At 46.0% G+C, this 10,677-nt stretch overlaps 1 protein-coding gene across 2 annotated transcripts; it reads left to right on the top strand.

Moving 5' to 3' along the window:
• The first annotated feature begins 913 nt into the window (after window positions 1-913).
• LOC117186728 lies at window positions 914-4,330 on the top strand. 2 transcript variants are annotated; one of them, XM_033387846.1, is made up of 3 exons: window positions 914-2,182; window positions 2,247-2,881; window positions 2,940-4,330. In XM_033387846.1, exon 1 carries the CDS (start codon window positions 981-983, stop codon window positions 2,031-2,033), a length of 1,053 nt encoding a protein of 350 aa, XP_033243737.1. In that variant the 5' UTR covers window positions 914-980; the 3' UTR covers window positions 2,034-2,182; window positions 2,247-2,881; window positions 2,940-4,330. The 2 variants fall into 2 exon arrangements, with proteins under 2 accessions (XP_033243737.1, XP_033243735.1); XM_033387844.1 differs by having other exon boundaries at window positions 2,247-4,330.
• The last annotated feature ends 6,347 nt before the right edge of the window (window positions 4,331-10,677 follow it).

Here is a 10,677-nt window from a genome sequence, read left to right as displayed (position 1 = left end):
ATAACTGTAGAGTTGCGGTGTCCGCAGCAACTCACAACGTTCCCCCTCGTTTATGATATTAAACTGTTACTATTCGGATCAGAGCCCCGCCGATTAGCAGCTTGCCAAATAGCAGCCCCTTATTGGCTTTCAGCTGCATATTTTGATTGTTACTAATTTCTATGTTATTCGTGCTTGCCCTGCTAAGCGTTCTCTCGACGCTCGCTCTGCGTTATCTACGCTTTGTGCTTAGTTATTTACATATGTATGCCCAGCGAGACATGGCGTGTTCTTATTTAATCGGAATAAGTACTCGGGTAATTGGGAATACAAAAAAATTATCTCCACATAAAATTTGGTAGCACGGACGTGATCTCTGAACTGTTGTGTCGATTAACAATCTTATCGTTAACCTTAGCAGTTTTTCGGAGTTTTTACAACAGGCCGGCGAAAATCCTCTAGCTGAACCCTCCACGAGGGTGCCGGCTGGACAATGGACATTGCATTATCCCGAGGCAATGCAGTGTCTAGCTAAGGCAATGGACCGGCATCTTGAACTGAGCCAGGGCCATGGCTAGAGGTGCCTGGCGGTCAGGCATAAAACGCTAGGGGGTGGTCCCCCGAAAAACATCAACCACGTATGGACCTTCGGGCCAACTATGGAGGGAGATAATGAGCAAGCACGGGTTGGGATGTCAACCCAAACGTCGGTGGAAAGCGTGACTGCTACCACCGGCGGGCACGGGGAGGAGCAATCCTCTCTGCGTGTCGCCAGCGGTCACACCTCGGGCATGGCGGGAGCAGGTCATGTCAGTTGTAATACTACTGCCACAAAAACGACGCGTTGCAGGGTGAGCCGCGCGGGTGCCGTTGTCGATGCAGACTCGGACCTGGAGAGCGTGCTATCCCTTAGCAAGACCGAAGAGGAAAGCCTTCTCCGCTCGCCGGAACCAGGTACCAGCTCCCTGCGTAGGGAAGGGCCGAAGCGTTCCAGGGAGGGGATGAAGGCAAAGGCACAGTATAAGGCGGCCCTCAAGTTACAGAGCCGGCTCCAAGGCAAGGCGGATATCTCCCAAGAGGAGAAGTCCAAGCTAGCCTGGGCTGAGAAACGGGTACAGGAGGGCCGCGAATACTACGCGCAGTTGCCGCAGATGAAGGCAACAAACGGTGGATTCGCCAACAAGGTGGAGGAGATGTTGGCCACCAAGAGGCAACGCTCGATCGAGAGTGCTGCCAAAGACACGCCGGCGAGCAAGCGGCAACGCGGGCCCAAGGTGGCCACCCCACAGCCAAAGACGAGGAAGCCTAGGCAGAAGGCCATGAGCGAGGTGTCCAAGAGACACCTTATTGTGGCCTTGATTGACCGCAGTGACGAGAATGGAAAGATGACGGCGGTGCAGTGGAAGCTAGTCCACGCGCAGCTTGTCGAATCGCTCTTCTCGCGAATGGAGGATGACCCCAGCGCTCCCATGCCCACCTTCGATGGAGCGGGATGGCTGAACGGTGTCAAGATCCTCAAATGCAACGACGACCCCACTCGGCAGTGGCTGGTTCAGAAGGTGCCCCAATTGGAAGCTCTGTGGGAGGGGGCCAAGTTGGAGGTGGTAAACAGGGAGCTGATCCCATCTGTTCCAAAGGCGAAAGTGCTCTTCCCCATTGCTGTCCAAGGAGAGCGAGCGCTTAAGCTGCTGCAGAGGCAGAACCAAGACGTGCCAACGGCAGACTGGACAGTTCTGCATGCTGGTAACCCATTACCCAGTGAGGGGGGCCAGCATGTGATCCTCCAGATCAGCAAGGAGGCAGAGGACCTGCTGTATCCCAAGTTCGGGAAAATGGCGTGGGGCGTAGGTAGTGTATACCTGCGTCTTAAAAAGCGCCACCCCGAAGACAAAGATGCGCACACCCTGCAGGCAGGCGAGGTCGAGAAAGACCTAGGTCTGGAGACCATAGTGGCGGCCGCCCATTGTCTTGCGCTGGACGACTCGGAGGAAGAGGAGGACGATGACCTGACAATTATAGTCAACCCGTCGTGTGAGGATGAGGGTGTGAGTTAGCCACCCATGACACTAAGGGTGCTGCAGCTCAACCTTCCTAAGGCAAAATAGCATCGGCGGAGCTCCCCATTGCCATGGAGCAAGGGCCCGCTGACATAACTTTAGCCGGACTTAAGTCCTCAAATTACAACCTACTCTACTCAATATCGGTAAGCACGAAAATAACGTACTAGTACGGAAGGGAATCCATGCTCATCTTATGTCTCATTACAGTACGGATGACCTAACGGTAGTAATGCTGGAGAGTAAGGAAAAGCGCCTTCTGGCAGCTCCTGCTACATGGCACACGACAGGCCCGCATCACCGGACTGGTGACAGAAGCCTGTAATATTCGACGCTTGTCGTGCCTTATTTATTGGAAATATCAACTCCGAAATAACAGCCTAAAACTAGGCCGTAACAGAATTCGAGCTTAAGATCTGGTGAGCTTTGATAAAGCTTATCAACATATGTTTTGCGATCGAGTGGCAACACTTTAATATGCAATGTTTCTGCTTTGCAGCATATTTTATTAAATATTGCTGTGCCTGCATTTGGTATAACAGAAAAAGACCATAGAAAGTGTGAAAACCACGTGGGTTGCAGTACTTAATAGTCCCAGCCTCTTTCTTTTTCTCCTCGTGGCCGTCATCGTGACCGGTAGTGAAAATATATACGCTTAAGGCCGGCTCAGTGTCCATTCCAAGGTCAAGCCAAAGTCAAGATTCCTACCAGGGCAAAGTGTTAGCTCCACGCCGTGGACGGAGAAAATATATATCGCCAATACATTGGCAGCCGTTCGACCATCTGGAAAACGAGCGCCCCAGTGTGGTAAAATTTTTCTCAAATAGTGGTGCAATTCTGTTGAGGTAATTATCCACCCAGCTGCAGCGACCCGTTGAAAAATGTTCTGTTCTTTCCGCTTAGGATTAGCACCACTAGTACCTACGTACTGAAAAGCTGGTCGAGAAGTTGCGGATTGGGTATTCCCGGAGACCTCTATTGGTCACGTGCCCGTACCACCGTACCACCGGTTGAACCCCACCGTTCGACACTCGGATGAGGCGGTAGCCGAGGGCATCGAATTGCTCCTCCGATAAACCAGATGGGTGTGATCTGTACTTTTCACCTGGACAAGTTCGACCAATGGGGATGCTCTGAGTGACTCTTCAAATACACCAGTCGCCCCACGATCGATCCATATGTGCCAGCGTACATAACCTCACGCAGTAGATGGACAGCGGTCATTGACCCCTGGCCTCGGCAGCAGCAGATGTGACCTGCGGCTGGTACAATCTTGGGCCACCTTCAGACCTCGAGTAGAAACTCGGTCTCCAGCCGGGAAGCATCGAACCCGCCTCGGATTTAGTTTTTCGTTATATCTTTCTTTCGAAATTATACCCGATATGCGAAACCCTGTTATATAAACCTGTTTCGGTATAAACGAAATGGGTATTCCTGTCCAGGGTCTAAGTCGGACATGCAACAAATGAGTAGTGTATTAATATCGATTATTCTTACAGTTTTTGATTTCGGTTGCCCCGCATTCATCTCATCATCTATGCAGCTAATCTTCACAATCACACACATCATCATACTCATCCACCCATCAAATCACCTCATCCAACACACCACGAAAGATCTTTCTGCGTTATTATTCAAAGTTATTATTCGTCTCGTCAGTGATTATCATGAAACAAGTAAGCCATATGAAAAACATGACTGTGTGGTAACTATTCGTTGGTCTTCAACCGTGATCATGGTCTTATACACGTATTACTCATGCTCTTGGTCGATTCTCCATATACCCGGTTTTTGTCTGGTTTTGCACGGACCAAGTTAAATTAATAAAGTTTAAAGTTTTAGTGTTCCTATAATGAACACGTAATCTAGTTCTTGCACATATCTAAACATACTCATAACCATTTTTATATATTTAAATATATCATTATACCCTACCTCGCCCATATGATACTCTTTCCCCCCGCATATTCTGTATAGTAATACCCTGTAAATGAAAGAAAATTTCGAATATCATGAGTATATTAGGGTATAGGTTCTATTTTAGGTTAAGTTTAATAGGAAAGTAGATGAATATTCATGGATTGCTTAAATAAAATTGGTTTTTGAAATGAAACAAGACTAAATAGACTATATCGGAACCATGCAGCGTCGTTTGAAGGAGATGTGACCCACCGCAGTCTTTGTTGGAGGGATCCTGACGATTAATAGGTGGCCCTGAAGGATCATGGTAGGGTGGGCGTTCTCGCCAATGGGCGATACCGCAGCCAACAAAGAGCTGACGGGTGATATTCTTCGTTCATGTATATAGGCTGATCTTCCTAGTATCCTTTCCCAATTCGTACGCGATTTTTATAAATTCTTAGCTCGACCCTTTGCTAGAGCTCTAAATTGGTAGACTTTATATTATCAACTAAGTTAGACGTAGCAAATGTGGAGGAGGAACACACTCTCGTTGTTCCCACCTCGTTAAACGTGCTAAAACTAATACTCGTTACGCGAAAGAGGACTTCGATATCTGGTACCGGTATCTGGTACCATCCTTTTCAGATCGTAGGTTCATTCATTTCAAGTGCGAATTCAAACACTCCTCGAAGATAAAGGTCTATAGAAACACCCGAGATACAAACTAGGAACAGTTTCAAAAAGACAGTTCCTTCGAAGCTCGCGAATCCGGGCTCAATGAAATCTGCGGAAGATATAGAGAGGTCCCTAGAGATCCTATACAACGATAGGCTATCCAAGCCACTCTGGTGGAACCGGGATCTTTCTCCTCAAAGTAACAACCTCAAGGAGTTCTTTAAGATCGCCAAACAAGTGAACGAAGAGATCGTCAATGTGGAATACAAAATCCTACTTAGGAGTTACAAGAAGGAAATACATAAGGCACAACGAAATCGTGGAGGACCTTCTGCTCCAACATTGAGAAAGCACCTGGAAGCTGCTTTCAAAGCAGCCCACCATACAGATGAAGTGATGAAGCCCCAACAACACTAATAAAGGCGCATTTCCCTGAATGCACCGAGGTCACTGATGGCAAAGAGCATCAGGACCTAGCAACTGAGGAACAACAACCCCCAAACAGATCTGTTAACTGTTAAGAGAATCCACTGGGCAATAGAGTTCTTTGCGGGTACAAAAGCACCAGGACTGGACGGGGTATTCCCAGCCATGATGGAGGTGACCAAAGAGGTAATTACCCCCTGACTTTCCGCAATATACTCAGCATGTCTAAGTAAGGGCTATATCACTATCCAATGAAGAACCTCGAGAGTTGTCTTCCTCCCAAAGGCAGGAAAGCGCTGTCATGTGAGTCCCAAAGATTACAGACCGATAGGTATTGCATAAAAAATTTGTACCAAAAACACTAGAAAAGCTGTTGGATTTGCACATCAGGAATTCGATGGAGACGGCACTTCACTTGTTAATAGCAACCATCGAATATGGTTATTGATATCTCCGGAGCATTTAGTAACGTGGAACGAACGAAATAACAAATCGCCTAGAAGCAACTAACATACACCCATCAACCTTTGGATAAAGAACGTCCTAGGTTGTAGACGGGTGTAATCGAAGTGAAGCACCGCTTCCATGGTAAAAGAGGTACACAGGGCCATACCTCAGAGATTCCTGGTGATTCCTGGGAATCTGGTGGTCGACGACCTCATCAAGAGATATAAAGGGAAGGCCCCAATAATAACAGCTTATGCAGATGACATAAGCATACTTATTACGGGTGTCCATCGACCCTCAGCTCCTTAATGGAATGTACACTTAGGGAGATACGTAAGTAGGCGGAAGAAGTAGGACTCAGTATCAATGCGGACAAGGTACCGATATGGATCCCCCTGAAAATTTACTAAACTAGGCTGACCCCAAAAACACAAGTCAAATACCTGGGCACAGTACTGGACAGAAAACTGGCTTGGAAACCCAATGTAGTAGAAAGAAGTCCACCATTGCGCTTTGTGCATCCAAGAAGATGCTCAGCAGCTCATGGGGCCTGTCACATGCTCTTATGCACTGGATTAACATCTCGATGGTGCGACCAACTCTGCTGTATGGAGCCTTAGTGTGGTGGCAAGCTACCGAAAAGAAGATGGACCATAAACTTATGGAAAAGACTGTCTGTCCGTCTGCCCGTCCCTATGAGCACCTTGTAATGGGCGCTTGTCGGGCGTATAGGAAAGCATATTTGTTTTCTTCGCCTGAAAGTAGGCCCGATGTTAATTGTACAAGTTATATATTTATATACATATTTATTCTTTATACAATTGTATTTCCCACCTTACCCTAATATCACGCACCGAGATACATACTTGCTAATTATTAAGTTTATTCCCTATAGTTAGTGTATAGTGAGGTTGGTTTAATTTCTTGTTGTGTTGTTACATGTTAAATGTTCCTTGCATGAGGGGGGTAACATTAAGAATATGGTTAAAAACGAAAAAAAAATCCCCCCTCGATTTCTATAACCGTTCAAGGTTAATAGCGAAGGATTGTGAAAAGGCAGATCCGGAGAATCCAACTTTCGTTGGGCGGTAGGTCAGCCCAAATTGTTCTTGCTCCTCGTGGCCGTACCAGAATTCAGCTGCGCGGTGGAAAAAAAAAAAAATTAAATTCAATTTTACCGTCATACATAACCAAGGTGTGAAACAAAAGTGCACCAGACCGAGAAAGAACCCAATTTTTTATTGGGTTCTAAACGAGATAGTGAGTACCGGCCGTCGACAGTGAGCCTCGAAGTTTGATTTTCCGGATTTCCCTGTAGTTTTCCTCTTGGAGGTCAGCAGTGTTCGTGCCCGGTGTCAATGCACCGAGGGTGTATAAGCCCCAACGCAAGAAAAAAAACCTGATAAAAGAGGGAATTAACACCTCAAACCCCTCCCCCCTATTTTCGTGGTGCCAGTTCCAACAGGGTAAATACGTGCATTACATAACCGTTAGAAAAAATAGCCTGATCAGTATTTTCAAATTCAAAATTATAATCGGCACTTAGTGTGGGAATTACATTAAAGCCGGCCTAGACACAGCAAACGGTAAGAATCAAAGAGCTGCAGCCCGAGCTTTAGGCCCCCTCACCACCAACCAGCTGATCCACCAAGTCGCGGGCAGTGAACTCGAGCTGCGCGAGGCGAGGACAGCCGTCCAAACGGGCCTAGTGCGGCGAATTGGTGTAGTACCCGTTTTCGCGTTCAAACACTCAATAAACGCGTTAACCCGGAACCTGCAGTCCGCGTAGGACCGAAGTATTAGAAATTTTCCTACCGGGCTAAAAACGCGGACCACGTGGGTACATAACCTCTCGGCGACCCCTAAAGATATCGTCTCGAACGTTCTTCGGGTGATTCGGCCCTGGCTTGGTCAAACGGTTAATTTGAGTTTAATTGAGGCTAGTGTTTGTCATATGTGCACGTTAGGTGTCCTGCAGGCTGACTGTAGCTGCAAAGCTGTAAAGAGATGTGCTCCCATACCTATGTACACACAGCCCACTGAAAGCCACTGAGGCCAATAAGTTACCACCGTGACTCGCAATCCCTTGACCCTCGCAGTCGGTTGGTATGTTTGTTTTTGGTGTAGTTGGATATACCTAGTGATAATTTTAAACAGAACGAGGGGGAACGTTGTGAGTTGCTGCGTACACCGCAACTCTACAGTTATACCCGATACTAAGTCAGTATGGCTCTCCTGCGGCAGACGCCGCTAATATTGAACCACACGACAAAGAGTGCGTGCGAGAGAGACAGAAAATCAGTCTGAGCGTGACGTCGGGCGCTGCGTGGCCACTGCAAATTGATTTCTTGCTTTTGGCTACAAAAATGATCCGATCTGATCCAGATTCAGCAATCTGATAGATATGGTCATTATCTATGATTCTGCGTTTTTAGTTTTCTCGAATGTGCAATATTGTGGATGCAACAGATTTTCGTCCTTTGTGGGGCGGAAAAGGGTGGGGCGTTTTATAGTGAGATCTAACAGAAGTGCGGATACCAAATTTGGTTACTCTAGCCTTAATAGTCTCTGAGATTTGTGGATGCCCCAGATTTTCGTCCTTTGCGGGAGCGGAAGGGGGTGTGGCGAAATTTGGACACGAAACGGTCAAGGTCCGATATCACAGAAGTGTGGATACCAAATTTGGTTGCTCTGGCTCTTATAGGTTCTGAGATCCTTGAATTCATATTTTGCAATTGGCAAAACCGACTATGAAACCTGTGTGTTAGAGAGAGACAGAGCGAGAAAGAATGAAATTGTTTTCTTGATTCTGGCTATAATAATTATACGATCTGGTTGAGATTTTACACTCTAGAACATATAGTCATCCTCTACGATTCTGCGTTTTTGGCTTTATCGTATCTTTAAAAATGTGGATGCCACAGATTTTCGTCCTTTGTGGGGGCGGAAGTGGGCGGGGCGAAGTTTTGAAATATTTTTGTAGCAGTGACATATCACAGAAGTCTGGATCCAAAACATCGTTGCTCTAGCTCTTATAGTCTTTGAGCACTAGGCGCTGAAGGGGACGGACAGACGGACAGACGGACGGACGGACAGACGGACAGACGGACAGACAGACATGGCTCAATCGACTCGGCTATTGATGCTGATCAAGAATATATATACTTTATGGGGTCGGAAACGATTCCTTCTGGACGTTACACACATCCACTTTTACCACAAATCTAATATACCCCAATACTCATTTTGAGTATCGGGTATAAAAACCAAACAAAAAGAAAAAAAAAAAAACCAAAATAATTAAAGTTTAAAGGTATTTTATATAAGTTTAAAAGTTTGAGCTTAAAAGCATCCGCCCGGCTTGATCAAATCAGCGAGCCTATGACATGTAGCACGCGCTGTGAGATTTTGTTTTTGGTTTCCAGGTAACAGAGACACACACAGAGACACGCCCAGCTACGAAAGATCTTTCCCCGCGGGAACACAAACAATAAAAAAAAACCTGTGAGTGATCTTTATGATACACCAACAACCTTCTTTTTTCTATGCCTCCCAAAATTCCGCGAGCGTGGCAAAAGCTTCGTTTTTTCTTTGCTATAGCTGTTCGTCGGTCGTTGACCTCCACCTGTTCAAATAATCACAGCTGATTGGCCTTCTGCCTTTCGAAAGAATAGTATTTCCAACTACTCCCTGATGGCCGATGTCATGGGACATGTGTACCTATATTGCGCTATATTATTATCTTTCTATTTAAGGAAAAATCATTAGTTTATATCGCACCAAAAAAATCATATGTGCACTTATAACTATTTATACTTATCGTATTTATTTATAGAAATATTCCCTTGTAGTAATAGATATAGCTCTGGTAACGCTTTTCGTTCCTACTGTTGTCCCTATAGCCTTGTTTTGGAGTTCTCTGTTAGTTTTTTTTTCGTGTAACGTGGGGTTTATCGAAATATAGGTTATAATAAAATGTTTGTTAAAATGAATATGTGCTAGACGTTACATTATTTGGGGAACCATGCCGCTCGGGAGCGAAATAGGATGACCAATACCGGACTCTCCAGGGATCCTGACATAAATGAGCTCGGCCTTTTCAGGATCATGGTAGGGTGGGCGTGGCACGATTCCGTGCCAAACAGAGATGTCCGACGCGTCGGTAGATCCATATTCCTTCTTTATACTATCTTCTCCCCTCTATAATTTCCGTACCCCAAACGATCCTTTCCTTGTCTGTCCCCCTTCCATTCCCAAAAAGAGTACGGGAAACTTAAAAAAAAATAATACCAGCAGGACCGAAGCAACATAACTGGGAGGGTTACCCCACAAGAACCCATACCCATTTCCGACCAGAGACAAGCCGTGGAAGCGAGCGCGTACTCCTTCCCAGTTAGCCGACCACCAGCTTCCTTGCCCGAAGACTCACTTCGTTACTCGTTACAGCCTAGTGCTCAAACACTATAAGAGCTAAAGCAACGACATTTTGTATCCAGTCACAAGTATATTTAAAAACTTCGCCCCGCCCACTTCCGCCCGCACATAGGGCGAAAATCTGTGGCATCCACAATTTCAAAGATACGAGAAAACAAAAAACGCTGAATCGAAGAGACTGCATATATTTCCTAGACTGCAGAATCTGAACCAGATCATAAAATTATTATAGCCAAAATGATGAAAACAATTTCGCTCTGTCTCTTTCTAACACACACGTTTCATGGTCGGCTTTGCCTATTGCAAAAAGTTAGCGCGTAGATCTTAGAGACTATAAGAGCTAGAGCAACCAAATATGGTATCCACACTCCTGTTAGATCTTACTGTTACATGTGCATCTCAAAATTTCGCCACACGCCCTTCCGCCCCCGCAAAGGACGAAAATCTGGGGCATCCACAAATCTCAGAGACTATTAAGGCTAGAGCAACCAAACCTGGTATCCACACTCCTGTTAGATCTCCCTATGAAACGTATATCTCAAAAATTCGCCTTACCCCCTTCCGCCCCCACAAAAGACGAAAATCTGTTGCATCCACAATGTTGCAGATTCGAGACAACTAAAGACGCACAATCATAGATAATGACCATATCTATCCGGTTGCTGAATCTGGATAAGATCGGATCATTTTTATAGGCAAAAGGAACAAATCAATTTGCAGTGGCTACGCAGCGCCCGACGTCAGACTGCTGCAGCTC

This window comes from Drosophila miranda, chromosome XR, assembly GCF_003369915.1.
Source record: "Drosophila miranda strain MSH22 chromosome XR, D.miranda_PacBio2.1, whole genome shotgun sequence".
Classification (NCBI taxonomy): domain Eukaryota; kingdom Metazoa; phylum Arthropoda; class Insecta; order Diptera; family Drosophilidae; genus Drosophila; species Drosophila miranda.
The sequence above is the reverse complement of the archived record's forward strand: the minus strand, read 5'-3'. Positions and strand labels throughout refer to the sequence as shown.

Excerpts from the sequence above, each read along its gene's own strand:
- LOC117186728 (XM_033387846.1), top strand. The coding sequence starts at position 981 with ATGAAGGCAAAGGCACAGTATAAGGCGGCCCTCAAGTTACAGAGCCGG.